The sequence below is a fragment of the Salvelinus namaycush genome, chromosome 42 (genome assembly GCF_016432855.1).
Source record: "Salvelinus namaycush isolate Seneca chromosome 42, SaNama_1.0, whole genome shotgun sequence".
NCBI classification, from domain to species: Eukaryota; Metazoa; Chordata; class Actinopteri; order Salmoniformes; family Salmonidae; genus Salvelinus; species Salvelinus namaycush.
This window is the reverse complement of record NC_052348.1, coordinates 13516675-13534322: the sequence shown is the minus strand read 5'-3', so window position 1 is coordinate 13534322 and position 17648 is coordinate 13516675. Positions and strand designations below refer to the sequence as shown.

Here is a 17648-nt window from a genome sequence, read left to right as displayed (position 1 = left end):
TGTTCTATTTTCTTCCCTCGTTAATTATTAATAACCTTTCATGTTCAAAATTATGCACTCTCCTCAAACAACAGCATGGTATTATTTCACTGTAATAGCTACTGTAAATTGGACAGTGCAGTTAGATTAACAAGAATTTAAGCTTTCTGCCCATATCAGATATGTCTATGTCCTGGGAAAATTTTTTGTTACTTACAACCTCATGCTAATCGCATTAGCCTACGTTAGCTCAACCGTCCCGTGGAAGGGGCACCGATCCCGAAGAAGTCTACACCTGGTCTGCAGAACACAGGCCTAACACACCTTCACAGCAAAGGAAATAGGCTACAGTACTAGGCTATAAATGTATACTAGACAAAAATATAGACGCAACAATTTGTAAATGTATACTAGACAAAAATATAGACGCAACATGGAACAATTTCAACGATTTTACTGTGTTGCAGTTCACATAAAGAAATCAGTCAATTGAAATAAATTCATTAGGCTCTAATCTATGGATATCACATGACTGGGAATACAGATATGCATTGTTGGTCACAGATAGCTTAAAAAAAGGTAAGGGCGTGGATCAGAAAACCAGTCCGTATCAGGTGTGACCAACATTTGTCTCATGCAGCGCTACATTTCTCTATTCGCATAGAGTTGATCAGGCTGTTGATTTTGGCCTGTGGAATGTTGTCCCACTCCTCTTCAATGGCTGTGCGAAGTTGCTGAATATTGGAACACGCTGTCGTACACGTCGATCCAGAGCATCCCAAACATGCTCAATGGGTAACATTGTCTGCAGCACAAGGTTCACCTGTGTAATGATCATGCTGTTTAATCAATAAAATAAGCTTTTTGTGCATATGGAGCATTTGGAATATTTCATTTCAGCTCATGAAACATGGGATCAACACTTTACATGTTGCGTTTATATTTTTGTTCAGTGTAATCACTTACACATGTATGAGTTTTAGTAGTGTTCCCATGTAGGCTAAGTAGTACTAAAATCTAATTATCTTTCATTCTTTCCACTAGAAGTATCCCTCTCCTCCCATGAGTGCCCTCAAATTTCCCAGCTGCTACTCCTTTCCAGAGAGCCATTCTTATGTGTCGGGCTCCTGAGAGGCGCAGTGTTCTAAGGAACTACATCTCAGTGCTAGAGGCGTCACCACAGATCCTGGTTTGATTCCAGGCTGTATCACAACTGGCTGTGATTGGGAGTCCCATAGGGCGGTGCCCAATTGGCCTAGCGTCGTCTGGGTTAGGGTTTGGCCGGGGTAGGCCGTCACTGTAAATAAGAATTTGTTCTTAACTGACTTGCCTAGTTAAATAAAAAAAATTAACTAACCGTATTAGGTGGCTCAAATTACAATGCTATGTGAGTGGGTGCGATGGCAAACACAGATTCGTCCGTCAACTGCCAGATGGTGAAGCATAATTCCCATCTCAATGGAGCATTTCCACTGCTCCAGAGTCCAATAGCGGCAAGCTTTACACCACTCCAGCCGATGCTTGGCATTGTGATCATAGGCTTGTGCGCGGCTGAGCCGTTGTTGCTCCTAGACGTTTCCACTTCATAATAACAGTGCTTACAATTGACCATTGCAGCTCTAGCAAGGCAGAAATTTGACAAACTGACTTGTTGGAAAGGTGTCATCCTATGAAGGCGACACGTTGAAAGTTACTGAGCTCTTCAGTACGGGCCATTCTACTGCCAATGTTTGACTATGGAGATTGCATGGGTGGGTGCTCAATGTTATACACCTGTCAGCAATGGGTGTGACAGAAACCACTAATTTGAAGGTGTGTCCACATACTTTTGGCCATGTAGTGTAGTATGCTAGTGTGCATTTCGTAACGAAGCAGCAGAGACCAGCTTATATCATTGGAACATATGATGGTAATTTACATATTGGCCAATGAATCATGTCAGAATAAATAATTTCAATAGCATTGGCTCACCCTAACGGTATCAGAGAGGGTTGACATAAATATTACTGACAATAAGGAAATAGAAACCAGACAGCTTCACCACAGTTGGAAAAACTTGCAATAAAATGTATTGTACCTCACAATCATTGACTCACACACGTGCAGCATTGTACTATAGAACTGTACATCATTAACACTGCCAAAAATATTTACATATTCCTCTATATAACAAAATAGCAATACTGTAGAGTTCTGCTGGATATAGCATACAACATTTTCGTAACATTCCCCAAACCCACAGCTGGTATACAAGTCTAGATAAAAGAACACAGACTCTTAAACAGCACACATACAGTGACAATTATGTCATGTGCCATTTCCAATATTGTAGCCCTCTCTCTTAAAAACATGGTCGTGTCAACTGTCAACCGCATTCAAGGTCAACCGTATTCAAAAGACGTTTTGTGCCATTTCGTTGTAGTATACAGAACTCTCCTTCAAGTGAAAAAGTGCATTCTAGGTAGGGTGGGTACACAACCAGTTAAAGAAAGACGACAAGAAAGAGAACTAAAAGCTACATTTAAATGATGAGTTTCTATTATGTATGTTTATGTATACTTGACATAATTATACCATCATTGGGGTAAACAAGAACCTACTATAAGATTATAATATGTGCATTCATTACTTTATATTTGGAAGAACACCCCGGTTTCTATAAGTGTTCATTACGAATATAACAGATATTCATTCGAATTATGTTCAAATCAAGGCCATTGCTTCTTCATGGTCATTAAAAAAAAAGAGTTGTTGGAATAAGTGGACGTAAGGAGTTTGAGAATGAGAGAATGACCTTTCAGGAAGTGAAGTCAATTAAACACGACCCCTTACATGAAACAGGAAGCAATTAAAGGCTTTTAAATGTTCTGGCTTCACACAAGTGAAGATGTCAGACACGCATACACACACAGTACAATCAGGATCTAACAAAACCCTCCTCCGAGCTTAATTGCTTCCTCTTATCTTGTCCCCCTGTGCAACACAAACAAATGGGCACATGGAAACGGTGTGGTGTGTGTGCGAAACCAACCCCCAGAGGGAAATCAAATGCTGTTAGTTGTTTCTAGGGCCCTCAGCCCATAGTAACAACTGTAGAGCTGCGTGTGGAGAGGCTAGATGAGACTACCATATTTAAATGGGTCTCTAGTATTCTGGCCAAGGATGCCATGAGTTCTGGTGGAGCACTTAACACCTCCATGACTCAATCCCCATTCTCTTCCCTTCTCCCATACCGTGCAGTTCCCATCACTGATTTAAAAGCACTGGATTGGTGTAAACATTGGCTGGAGGGCGTTTCCACCATTATAAAATCCATTACGTGAAGTGTGCACACTTAGTGAGAAGTGTAGAGAATCGGAACGCAAAAAGTGACCATAACTGGGAAGAATATGCTTTAAGTGAGCCATGTTCAATGCATGACGCACCCACTCTTCAGTCTCCATTCAGTCGATTGATCAAATATACATTTATGACGCTTATACAATATTAATTTCACAAATGTAGTGTATTTCACAAACTGATACTGCAAAACAAAGCTAAATGTAATGAGTCTGACACACTAGGAGGGCATACAGATGTACCTAATGCATAAGCATGGGAGATTTCAACATTCTCCCATAGATTCTGTAATCCTTCTCTGATTGACAAGGACAGGGGGGATTATGGGTAATATGAGCTTCTTACATAACTGGGACTTGATTGGTTGTTGATTGGTTGGCGGCCTAAAGGAACCAATGATTAAATGAACGAACACATAGTAAGGAAGAGAAACCCAGTATCAAATAGTAAATGCTCGATCACAACAGTGGCCTTTGTGCCATTTCATGCAGATTTTAGCCTGAAAATCAAATCTAAGTTGCATATTAAAGCAATATAAGATGATCATATGTTAAGGATGAAAGTAAACATTTGTAAATGAACCAATGTGTCGAGAACCTTGAGGGGACTCCAAAGGAGAGAGGAACCAAACTCAAATAAAAATTGGCCTTTGATACAATTACAGAGCAGTAATCAAAATCGGGGGAGGAAGGACATAAACCATGAATTAATACATGTAATTCAAAATGCATTAGCATTACCAGTGAACTCTTGAAACCAGGCAACTATTCTCTCCACTCCATTTCTCCTGGACTGTAAATATTTACCTCCATTTTCTTTTTCTTACAAAAATAAACTTATTTTCATACTAAAATAAATGCTGTTCGTCAGACTTTCGTTTCCCTACACGAATGTACAAAAAAAACGGCAATTTTGAAATTCATCATAGGAAGAAAGAAAAGTTTTATCCTCAGAAGAAATGACTAAGAGGTACAAACTATCTGCAACAGGGTTTAGTCAACTCTTTCATAATGAATTCACAGTCAACCAAAGCCACAACCAATGCATGGTATTCCTTCGCCAGGGGCTATCTAGTCTCTCTAGATGGACCAGTTGCTTCCCACAATGTACCAATGTTCCAGCATACTAGTGCTGTTGCCCTAGGTCTGGGATTTCTCAGACTAGGGGCTATCTAATACACCGAGTTCAGATATAGTAAAATGTAATTTACTTTTATCAACAGACAACTTCGATGTGCTTTTCACTATCCAACCAATGGGTGAACTCAACAACGCCCACAATGCCATCTTGCTTTGTCTTCTAGAAACTGAAGCAACATCAATACAAAAACTAAAACTGCAAGAAGTTGGCACAGAGCAAATGCACCGCACTGCAGACACACGTTATGTTAGGTAACAGACGATTTCACCACATGCTATTGGGTTGCTCGACTGGGAGATGACATGACATTAAAACGGAATTAAATTCCAATCTGTTCTTCATGAACAAACAGCCACTACTATAGCCTCCTGTGCTGTGTTACTGGCGGTGCTAATAAAGCTTTAGCAGTTTGAAACAGGGCTATAGCTGACGTCATCACTACAAATCTCCATTACCGTGGGCTGTGATTGTCTACTGGTGGGGTAAAACAAACTCGTAATTGGTCCCCACAACACATGGTGTACTGTACTTCAGAAGTGGAAATTAAACGATAGTCCTAAAGACCCCTAAATTAACGATAAGGATGCAATTTAACAAATCGGATATTCAGAAATGCTTGACAACATGTGCATAGTATAAATGCTACAATACCAACAGCGTTGAATGTTATCGAAATTATTTCAAGCAGAGATGGTGAAAAAACATCAGCTTCAAGTTTACCACAAGTAAATGCTGGTCACTCACAACACGCACTAACTGTTTTTGACACTCAAAGCCCATGCTGCAGGAGGCTTATATTGACCATATAAATAGATATTCCTATAACTAGGTGTAAAGATTTCCGTGTTTCGTTCTGGAATAGTTGGCAGTGATGATCTCGTGGAAAGAAATCAAAATGTCACATGTCCAAAGAGTCAATAAAGTGATGGTGACAACTAACAGAGGTGCTGAACTATACCCCCAGTCCAGAGGCTAATAACAAGAGCTGTGATTGGCTGCCTGGTTTCCATGGCAACTGAACGTGGCAGTAGTCAGAAAAGAGAGGCAGGACAGGAAGAACCTGTAGATGAGGCAGTGGGGACAGATAGGTGTGTTGCACTGCTATGGGTTCTATTGCTTGTCTCTTATTTATTTGGAGCCACTACCTCCCATCAGGGGGCCAGGCACTGTCCCTTCGGTCCCGTTTCTCATCTCCATGTCGACCCCGTGAGCTTCCTTCCTACTTGGCTCTGATTGGCTCAGGACTTGACCTCGTCACGGTCGTCCCCGAGGGAGAGCTCCATGTCGGACAGACCCACCTCCACAGCCAGGATAAGGGAGGTGTCCGAGTCGCTGCTCAGCGGGGGCTGGTGCTCACCTGCAGGGAGAGAGAGACCGGTCAGCACAGACACAAACATCGTGGTCACCTTTAAAGAGAGGGTGATACAGGTAAACCTGAATGGACCCAAAATGGCAGTTAATGTGCAGTAGCAGAGACAAGATGACGCGACTGATGAGGGCATAGTAGGGAACCTGACGAGATGTAAACTGCTCTGTAAGTGCTGTGATGTCCACTTGACTAAAGACAGACTGCACTACACCAGGTCTTAGGAGATAGCAGCGCTACACCGGGCCGTAGGAGATAGCAGCGCTACACCGGGTCTTAGGAGATAGCAGCGCTACACCGGGTCTTAGGAGATAGCAGCGCTACACCGGGTCTTAGGAGATAGCAACGCTACACCGGGTCTTAGGAGATAGCAGCGCTACACCGGGTCCTAGGAGATAGCAGCGCTACACCGGGCCTTAGGAGATAGCAGCGCTACACCGGGCCTTAGGAGATAGCAGCGCTACACCGGGCCTTAGGAGATAGCAGCGCTACACCGGGCCTTAGGAGATAGCAGCGCTACACCGGGCCTTAGGAGATAGCAGCGCTACACCGGGCCTTAGGAGATAGCAGCGCTACACCGGGCCTTAGGAGATAGCAGCGCTACACCGGGCCTTAGGAGATAGCAGCGCTACACCGGGCCTTAGGAGATAGCAGCGCTACACCGGGCCTTAGGAGATAGCAGCGCTACACCGGGCCTTAGGAGATAGCAGCGCTACACCGGGCCTTAGGAGATAGCAGCGCTACACCGGGCCTTAGGAGATAGCAGCGCTACACCGGGCCTTAGGAGATAGCAGCGCTACACCGGGCCTTAGGAGATAGCAGCGCTACACCGGGACTTAGGAGATAGCAGCGCTACACCGGGCCTTAGGAGATAGCAGCGCTACACCGGGCCTTAGGAGATAGCAGCGCTACACCGGGCCTTAGGAGATAGCAGCGCTACACCGGGCCTTAGGAGATAGCAGCGCAACACCGGGCCTTAGGAGATAGCAGCGCAACACCGGGTCTTAGGAGATAGCAGCGCAACACCGGGTCTTAGGAGATAGCAGCGCAACACCGGGCCTTAGGAGATAGCAGCGCTACACCGGGCCTTAGGACATAGCAGCGCTACACCGGGCCTTAGGACATAGCAGCGCTACACCGGGTCTTAGGAGATAGCAGCGCTACACCGGGTCTTAGGAGATAGCAGCGCTACACCGGGTCTTAGGAGATAGCAGCGCTACACCGGGTCTTAGGAGATAGCAGCGCTACACCGGGCCGTAGGAGATAGCAGCGATACACCGGGTCTTAGGAGATAGCAGCGCTGCACAGTCAGATGAATAGAAAACTAGATAAGTACAGGGGACCATCAATCTACTTCACATATGCTCTCTATGGACTAACACCATTCCTGTCCCACTTTCCTGCAGCAAATCAGGCCTTTTTCTGGCAACATGCTGTAGCACGGTCCAAAGTGAAGGATAACCGTAATAAGTTAACAGACAGCGCTCGTTGTTTACGCTGCCGGGCATGGAGTGCACCGCGACCTGTCACTGCAACACGGCAATTCAGCAGAACACTGATAGATCAGATCCTTCATCTCGGGGCGGTTGTCAGGCAGCACCGTGAGCTAGTTAGCGACACGACAAACAAACAGAACTCCCATTAACTCCCAGCTAATTGATGCAGGAAGAACACAGACTGTGTGACGGGCTGATAATGAGAGTCTCGGTTGACAACCAACACAACAGAACTAAACAGTGTGTGTGTTAATTACACACCATCCATTTCCAAATACCCTGGCATAAGCTATTTGAATTATACAAGTTGCAAGCAGGCACCAAACATGAGCTGCATCCTCAAGGAGGTAAATGCCAACCTAATACTAATATATAACAGTTCAATCCTGTCTGTCCATGGCTCCATTTTGTCATGGTTACATAAAGGCTTGGAGGGAGGGAGAGAGAGGGCAGGGAGTCTGAAGGCGTGTCCTGAAAGGCTCTGGCATAGCAGCAGGAGTTCAGGCTCTAAGTGATGCCAGCTGCTATTCACAGAGACTGGTGAGGAACAGAGAGAGAGAGAGAGACTGGTGAGGAACAGAGAGAGAGAGATAGACTGGTGAAGAACAGAGAGAGAGACTGGTGAGGAACAGAGAGAGAGAGAGAGAGAGACTGGTGAGGAACAGAGAGAGTAATAACCTCATCTGCAAGCCGTGAAACTGGGATGGACAGTAACCAAAGAACTGAGAGTGATAACGACAGAGGGGGGACTGAAAATCCCCGACCTACTATTCGTGAAAGGTAGACTGGGTGTCGTTGCGGACGTAACAGTGAGATACGAGAGGAACGGGGACACCCTCGAGAAGGGCAGAGCAGAAAAGGTGGAAAAATACCTCCCCATCGCCCCGATCATTGCGAAACAGTTCAGCCTCAGCAGGGTGCTGGTCTACGGCTTCCCGATGGGAGGCCGCGGGAAGTGGCCCACCTCTAACTTTGAACTGCTGAGAACACTGGGCCTATCAAATCCGCGAAGTGCGAGATTCGCGACTCTGATCAGTAGACGAGCCCTGCTGTACTCACTGGACATCCTAAAGGCCTTTGGCCTAGAATGCAAGGTCGGGCGTCCGGCCGGGACTGGAAGAGAGGACGAGGGCGACGAAATTGAAACGACAGGGCAGGGCCAACAGTAGAATGGTGGCTATAGCGGGCAGGAAATATACAAACAAATGGGCCGGGGAACAGGACCCCAATACCTAATAACGGTGACGAGTACATATAAGTTTAAGGCCCAAGCAATGGGGCCGTGCCAGCAATAGAACAACGATTATAGCGGGCAAGAAATAATATAAACACTATGGGCGACCTCGAGCGGAAACGAGAGGGAAACAGGTCGCAACGTGAGCCAAGTGACACAGGATGCACTTCCTGAACGCCGAAAAAAGGTGCCGCCGGTGGGTTGGGTACCACCAGTGAAATCTTCTTATCTTGACCCAGTACAGCCTCAGAGGAATGGCAACTCCAAGGAGACTGGTCCTCCCAGGGTTTCTCCATTGGGCCCGACTAATAGGGAGTTTGTATTCCTGGCCGCCGTACACCGTCTCAAACGCGGTTAGCTCCAAGGAGTACAGGCTGGGTCAGGGGATCCATCGAAGTACAATTTTACCCCGCCTTCCATCACTGACTCGTAGCGTTCCGAAGGGCCCGTTAGTAGGGAAGTCTGCTGATTATGCCGAATATCGTCCCGTTCAACTAAGGCTGGGTTAAAGCTAGATATGTGAGGAGTGGAAAGGGAATTTTAACCCCACGAGTGTGTTGCATCGTGGAGAGTAAGTAAGGCCTCCGGTCGGTAGGAGGCGGCTGATGCGCAGCCTATAAAAGGTAGAAATGTCAATCTCGCCGGGTTTGGCGCAAGCGGGTGTCAAAGTGAAGATATACAACCGGCGGAACTCCTGTAGTTGCCCGTGCTCCTCACACTCAGTGTGCAAATATCGAGGTCGTGCAGGTTACGGCGAGAGCAACTATGACTCTCTTCAGGTAGCCAAATGCTTCGTCATCTAATTAGTGACGCGCATGAATGGATGAACGAGATTCCCACTGTCCCTACCTACTATCTAGCGAAACCACAGCCAAGGGAACGGGCTTGGCAGAATCAGCGGGGAAAGAAGACCCTGTTGAGCTTGACTCTAGTCTGGCACTGTGAAGAGACATGAGAGGTACAGGGAAGAGACTAAGGGGGTATGCTAATTTGGTATAGAGCAGACCTAACTCACTCCATTAAATTAATCAAAACAGGATCATTTTACATTTGGCTAGAAATTCAAAAGGAAATTATCTTAACAGAGAAAAATGTCCTCCTGTGTGCTACCTATATCCCCCCACTAGAATCCCCATACTTTAATGACAGCTTCTCCATCCTGGAGGGGGAAATCAATCATTTCCAGGCCCAGGGACATGTATTAGTCTGTGGCGACCTAAATGCCAGAACCGGACAAGAACCTGACAACCTCAGCACACAGGGGGACAAACACCTGCCTGCAGGTGACAGCATTCCCTCCCACATATGCCCCCCTAGGCACAACTATGACAACATAACCAACAAAAACGGGTCACAACTCCTGCAGCTCTGTCGCACGCTGGGTATGTACATAGTCAATGGTAGGCTTCGAGGGGATTCCTATGGTAGGTACACCTATAGCTCATCTCTTGGCAGTAGCACTGTAGACTACTTTATCACTGACCTCAACCCAGAGTCTCTCAGAGCGTTCACAGTCAGCCCACTGACACCCCTATCAGACCACAGCAAAATCACAGTCTACTTGAACAGAGCAATACTCAATCATGAGGCATCAAAGCCAAAGGAACTGAGTAACATTAAGAAATGCTATAGATGGAAGGAATGCAGTTTGGAAACCTACCAAAAAACAATTAGGCAACAACAAATTCAATCCCCTTTAGACAATTTCCTGGGTAAAACGTTCCACTGCAATAGTGAAGGTGTAAACTTGGCAGTAGAAAATCTTAACAGTATATTTGACCTCTCAGCTTCCCTATCAAATCTAAAAATCTCAAATAGAAAGCCGAAGAAAATGAACAACAATGACAAATGGTTTGATGAAGAATGCAAAAATCTAAGAAAGAAATTGAGAAACCTGTCCAACCAAAAACATAGAGATCCAGAAAACCTGAGTCTACGCCTTCACTATGGTGAATCACTAAAACAATACAGAAATACACTACGGAAAAAGAAGGAACAGCACGTCAGAAATCAGCTCAATGTAATTGAAGAATCCATAGACTCTAACCACTTCTGGGAAAATTGGAAAACACTAAACAAACAACAACACGAAGAATTATCTATCCAAAATGTAGAAGTATGGGTAAACCACTTCTCCAATCTTTTTGGCTCTATAACAAAGAATAAAGAGCAAAAACATATACATGATCAAATACAAATCTTAGAATCAACTATTAAAGACTACCAGAACCCACTGGATTCTCCAATTACCTTGAATGAGTTACAGGACAAAATAAAAACCCTCCAACCCAAAAAGGCCTGTGGTGTTGATGGTATCCTTAATGAAATGATCAAATATACAGACAACAAATTCCAATTGGCTATACTAAAACTCTTTAACATCGTCCTTAGCTCTGGCATCTTCCCCAATATTTGGAACCAAGGACTGATCACCCCAATCCACAAAAGTGGAGACAAATTTGACCCCAATAACTACCGTGGAATATGCGTCAACAGTAACCTTGGGAAAATCCTCCGCATTATCATTAACAGCAGACTCGTACATTTCCTCAATGAAAACAATGTACTGAGCAAATGTCAAATTGGCTTTTTACCAAAATACCGTACAACAGACCATGTATTCACCCTACACACCCTAATTGACAACCAAACAAACCAAAACAAAGGCAAAGTCTTCTCATGCTTTGTTGATTTCAAAAAAGACTTCGACTCAATTTGGCATGAGGGTCTGCTATACAAATTGATGGAAAGTGGTGTTGGGGGTAAAACATACGACATTATAAAATCCATGTACACAAACAACAAGTATGCGGTTAAAATTGGCAAAAAACACACAAATTTCTTCACACAGGGTCGTGGGGTGAGACAGGGATGCAGCTTAAGCCCCACCCTCTTCAACATATATATCAATGAATTGGCGCGGGCACTAGAAAAGTCTGCAGCACCCGGCCTCACCCTACTAGAATCCGAAGTCAAATGTCTACTGTTTGCTGATGATCTGGTGCTTCTGTCACCAACCAAGGAGGGCCTACAGCAGCACCTAGATCTTCTGCACAGATTCTGTCAGACCTGGGCCCTAACAGTAAATCTCAGTAAGACCAAAATAATGGTGTTCCAAAGAAGGTCCAGTCGCCAGGACCACAAATACAAATTCCATCTAGACACTGTTGCCCTAGAGCACACAAAAAACGATACATACCTTGGCCTAAACATCAGCGCCACAGGTAACTTCCACAAAGCTGTGAACGATCTGAGAGACAAGGCAAGAAGGGTATTCTATGCCATAAAAAGGAACATAAATTTCAACATACCAATTAGGATCTGGCTAAAAATACTTGAATCAGTCATAAAGCCCATTGCCCTTTATGATTGTAAGGTTTGGGGTCCGCTCACCAACCAAGACTTCACAAAATGGGACAAACACCAAATTGAGACTGCATGCAGAATTCTGCAAAAATATCCTCCGTGTACAACGTAGAACACCAAATAATGCATGCAGAGCAGAATTAGGCCGATACCCACTAATTATCAAAATCCAGAAAAGAGCCGTTAAATTCTACAATGTTAACACGTTTCCCATGCCAATAAAGCCCCTTGAATTGAATTGAATTGGAGAGAGGCTGGTGAGGAACAGAGAGAGAGAGAGAGACTGGTGAGGAACAGAGAGAGAGAGAGAGAGACTGGTGAGGAACAGAGAGAGAGAGCGAGAGACTGGTGAGGAACAGAGAGAGAGAGCGAGAGACTGGTGAGGAACAGAGAGAGAGAGAGAGAGACTGGTGAGGAACAGAGAGAGAGAGCGAGAGACTGGTGAGGAACAGAGAGAGAGAGCGAGAGACTGGTGAGGAACAGAGAGAGAGAGCGAGAGACTGGTGAGGAACAGAGAGAGAGAGAGAGAGCGAGAGACTGGTGAGGAACAGAGAGAGAGCGAGAGACTGGTGAGGAACAGAGAGAGAGAGAGAGAGCGAGAGACTGATGAGGAACAGAGAGAGAGAGAGAGAGCGAGAGACTGATGAGGAACAGAGAGAGAGAGAGAGAGCGAGAGACTGATGAGGAACAGAGAGAGAGAGAGAGAGCGAGAGAGCGAGAGAGCGAGAGAGCGAGAGAGCGAGAGAGCGAGAGAGAGAGACTGGTGAGGAACAGAGAGAGAGAGAGAGAGAGAGAGAGAGAGAGAGAGAGAGAGAGAGAGAGAGACTGGTGAGGAACAGAGAGAGAGACTGGTGAGGAACAGAGAGAGAGACTGGTGAGGAACAGAGAGAGAGAGAGAGACTGGTGAGGAACAGAGAGAGAGAGAGGCTGGTGAGGAACAGAGAGAGAGAGAGGCTGGTGAGGAACAGAGAGAGAGAGGCTTGCGTTAGGAGAGTTAAGGCGTTAGGAGAGAGTCAGTAGCTCTAGTCTGAGGGAGGGAGAGGGAGAGGGAGAGCGAGAGAGAAACAGTCTGAATGTTATTGGGAGAGAGAGGAAGAAGGCGGAGGGAGGGGAGAAAGGAAGAAAGTGTGTGCCCGCCCCTGTAACCATGACAACCCCTCCAGATGGGTTGATGTGTGTCCAGTGGGGGTAAGCTATCACTAGGAGGAGCCAGAACCCCGTCTCAGCACTGCAGACACACCCCCCCCCCCAACACACACACACACACACACACACACACACACACACACACACACACACACACACACACACACACACACACACACACACACACACACACACACACACACACACACACACACACACACACACCTCATCATAATCCTCTTAGAAGCCAGGCTGACAGACCTACGGCTGCCAGGAGCCTGTGTTAGCAGTGCTACCTATCTATAATAACATCACTAGGGAGATCAAACAATTCTATCAGTTAGGAAAGACCAGGAGCACTTGGTATGACTCAGCTACTTGGAGGCGTTATTGTCCTGTATGACTCAAAATGAACAGCTCTGCTGGTTGTCACTTCAAATCAGAGAGGTATAATACAAAGCAGGTTCAAGGAGTTAGCCAGCTAACTTGCCTGAATATTCTGAGATATCTTTATAGTTTTTTTATAAAGATAAACTTGAAATGGTCTAATTGAGTCAACAACACATCTCTAAACTTAGCTTTCCTAATGAACCAGAAAATAAACTGTAATTTCTGGTTGTTTATCAAAGTCAGCTGGCTAACTCCTCCTACTTAGTAGTGTAGCCCTAAGACATACTGCGTTCCTCTTCGAGGGGAGTACTGATCTGGGATCAGTTTAGATCGTAGTAAATACCATTATATGTACAGCCTTCCTACTTCGAGACACTGTGAATATGGGCCTGGAGCTTTCTTTCTCCCTACCCCAAATGTCATTCCCCTCAGTGCACGCCAACTTTGTTTTACTGCCTATACTGCAGTAACCGATCGTGCTGGTGACAGCCAGACTACAATAATGCTAAAGGCCTAGAGTGGCAGTACTGCCGTGCCATTCCATAAGCACTGACTCAGCCCGATTGGGCTCTGCGTTTTCCGCAACCCACAAATCACTCTCCCTGACAACGCAATCCATCCTGGGGCTTAAAATAAACAGCAGGTGGGGGGTTTTGAATACGCCCCGGGATGGAACCGAGAAAGCGAATATTTAACACAAAGGTAGGTGTGACAAGCAATGCCAAGGCTCGAAAAGGGGACAAGCTGCGCACAGGTGAAAGACATACAGGCATGTAAACTCGGTGTAAAAAGCGAAGGTAGAAGGTAGAACATTGACTGGCATTCATGGGAGCGGAAGAAATTGGTTTGTGTTATGGGAATGAGGGAGGGATACAAAAAAGTACAAGGTTCTCCCTAGTTTTCTAATGTTTTGAAGGGGCTTAGCAGGTTGACGCTGTCCAAAGTGTTTGCCAGGTCTTTAATGTACAGTAGAGGCCTCAGGAAGCTAATAAGACGCTGTCACAAAGGCACCATTAACTTGTTCCATTGGCTCAAGAGACTCGAGAGGCGAGCGTTTTGGTCGGAGGCCCCGCCAACTGTAGGTGGAATTTCAGCACGGTGGGCAGGACAGGAAGTGGGCCGTGCCAGCGTCAACACACTCCTGCCCCAGTCTCCGGGCCGACTGCAGGCAGACACACACACACACACACACACACACACACACACACATACACACACACACACACACACACCGCCTAATAAGTTCCATGTGCTAACCAGCTGTTAAACAAACAGGCTCAAAAAACACAATGTGCCTATCAATGGCTCAGTGCTGTAGTGCCTTATGCTAATAACTTGCTAATAGCAAGCACGGCAACCTTAAAACATACTGGGATGCTACGTATGTAAACCATGCCAATGCATTTGGGTTAGCTTGTGACTTTGAAAAAAGGGAGCACTATTCCTTCTCTCCTGCTCTGGCCAGGGACTGGATTCAGGGAACAGTAAAGCAGGTGGCTGATGGCCTAGTTCTGGCCCTGGGCTAGCTAAGCCACGCCAGTACAGCAGCCCTGGGCTAGCTAAGCCACGCCTGTACAGCAGCCCTGGGCTAGCTAAGCCACACCAGTACAGCAGCCCTGGGCTAGCTAAGCCACGCCAGTACAGCAGCCCTGGGCTAGCTAAGTCACGCCAGTACAGCAGCCCTGGGCTAGCTAAGTCATGCCAGTACAGCAGCCCTGGGCTAGCTAAGTCACGCCAGTACAGCAGCCCTGGGGTAGCTAAGCCACGTCAGTACAGCAGCCCTGGGATAGCTAAGCCACGCCAGTACAGCAGCCCTGGGATAGCTAAGCCACGCCAGTACAGCAGCCCTGGGCTAGCAAACCACGCCAGTACAAGGCTGCATTTGAAATGGTACCGTATTACCTATATAGTGCACTACTTTTGACTAGAGCCCTATGACCCCTGGTCAAAAAAAGTGCACTATATAGGTAATAGGGTGTCGTTGTGGACGCACATGTGAAGAGCCAGGACATTGTGGTCTGTTAGAGAGAGCGACTACTCTCTGTTCTGGTGGAGACAGAGAGGACACTGTGGTCTATTTCAGAATACAGTACTCCTCTTATATCCCACCATAGCACAGCTCTGAACATGACAGGTATGGGGGAGTGTTCTGGTGTGAGTTCACTGGTTTGTGTTGAGGAAGTACAGGTTAGTTGAAGACGTTCTGTTAGTGCTGGGATGGAACCAAAGCATAGGTGTGTGTGAGAGAGTGTGTTGATGCGCATATGTGTGTGTGAGAGAGTGTGTTGATGCGCATATGTGTGTGTGTGTGTGTGTGTGTGTTGATGCGCGCGTGTGTTGATGCGCGCGTGTGTTGATGCGCGCGTGTGTTGATGCGCGCGTGTGTTGATGCGCGTGTGCGTGTGCGCGTGTGTGTGTGTGTGCGCGTGTGTGTGTGTGTGTGTGTGTGTGTGCGTGTGCGTGTGTGTGTGTGCGTGTGTGTGTGTGGATGCGCATCCTGACCGGTCTCTTGTTTCAGTCCCTCGGCCTTCAGCTGATGTGGAAAACAGTAAGACAGTTTTTAATCTTCAAAAAGTCACAGAAGATGAGGTCTTATCTGCACGATCTGCTATAGATTCTAAGAAATCATTAGGCGCTGACAATCTGGATCCATATTTACTCAAGTGTGCGGCACCTATTATTGCTGGTGCAGTGACGCATATCTTTAATCAAACATTTGTCGTAGGAAAGATTCCTAAATCTTGGAAAACAGCTTTTGTTTTACCACTCCTCAAGGGAGGTGATGGTAGTGAATTGGATAATTATCGGCCCATCTCTAAGCTCTCCTGTTTGGCTAAAATTATAGAGTCATTGGTGAATAGGCAACTACAATCTTTAACTGTTAACAATACTCTTTCTAGTAATCAATCTGGCTTCAGACCTAAACACAGTACTTTTACGGCCACTGTACATATTGTAAATTATATTACTAATGCTCTAGATAATAGAAAGTACTGTGTCGCCTTGTTCATAGATTTAAAGCTTTTGACACTGTAGACCATGCAATACTTTTGGGTAAGCTGTCGTCAATAGGACTGGGATTGGATGCCTGTCATTGGTTTCATGACTATCTAAAAGATAGAAGTCAGGCTGTTAGAGTCGACAGCATCCAGTCGGAGCCATTGGAGTTGGTTAAAGGGGTCCCACAAGGTTCTATACTTGGTCCATTACTGTTCACTCTCTACATAAACAATATCGGTGATGAGATAAGAAAGTGTCAAATTCATTTATATGCTGATGACACTGTCATGTATTCTATCGCTTCAACAGCTGACCAAGCACTATCACTATTGGAGACAGATTTTACGATATTACAAGGGTCTTTTATACGGCTGAAACTTATTTTAAATGCAAAGAAAACACATTTTATGATTTTTAATAGGTTCAAAAAGTTGGTTGAAAATACACTTGCACTTACGAGCTTAGATGGTTCTTGAATTAATCAGGTCTCTGCACATACATACTTAAGGATATGGTTGGATGATAAACTGTCTTTTAAAATGTATATTGACAAACTTTGTAAATGGCTAAAAATCAAGCTAGGCTTCCTCTATAGAAACAGGACATGTTTGTCCTCTACAAATAGAAGACAAATTGTGCAAGGTACTTTTATGTCTGTTATAGATTATGGGGATATTATCTACATGCATGCTACGGCATCAACACTTAAATCGCTGGATGCTACTTATCATTGCGCACTTATGTTTATCATGGGTGCTAGCTACAGAACTCACCACTGTGTTTTATATCATAATGTGGGTTGGACTTCGCTGTCCGTGAGACAAGAACAACATGCTCTCGTGTTTGTCTATAAAGCACTTCTGAATAAACTACCTTCTTATTTATCATCACTCATCAATATTAGAATTATAATTCCTAAAACCAGGTCTCAAGCATGGATTACACTTGAGGCCCATGCGATTTCCACAGAGTTGGGTATGGCTGCCTTTTCCTGTTACGCTCCTTGCCTATGGAATAGCCTGCAGACTAAACTTAAACTTGAGACTCGTGTCCCCCTTGCCCATTTTAAATATTTATTGGAGGATTTTTATTTTTGTATTGCTTGTAACTGTTTCAGGTAATGCAAGTTCTTGTGCTGTTGGGGGAATAACCTGTGTAAATGTAATAATCTGCTGCAGTATTTTTTTGTGTT

General features: G+C 45.3%; 1 protein-coding gene across 2 annotated transcripts in view; it reads right to left on the bottom strand.

The window, feature by feature from the left end:
- Nucleotides 1-2031: 2031 nt before the first annotated feature.
- Nucleotides 2032-17648, bottom strand: part of LOC120035169 (RING finger protein 150-like) — a 31665-nt gene continuing 16048 nt past the window's right edge. For both annotated transcript variants that reach the window (XM_038981990.1, XM_038981991.1), the window contains one exon: nt 2032-5815. In XM_038981990.1, the coding sequence (XP_038837918.1) occupies nt 5697-5815 (119 nt within the window). In that variant the 3' untranslated portion in view covers nt 2032-5696. The remainder of the gene's footprint in view (nt 5816-17648) is intronic.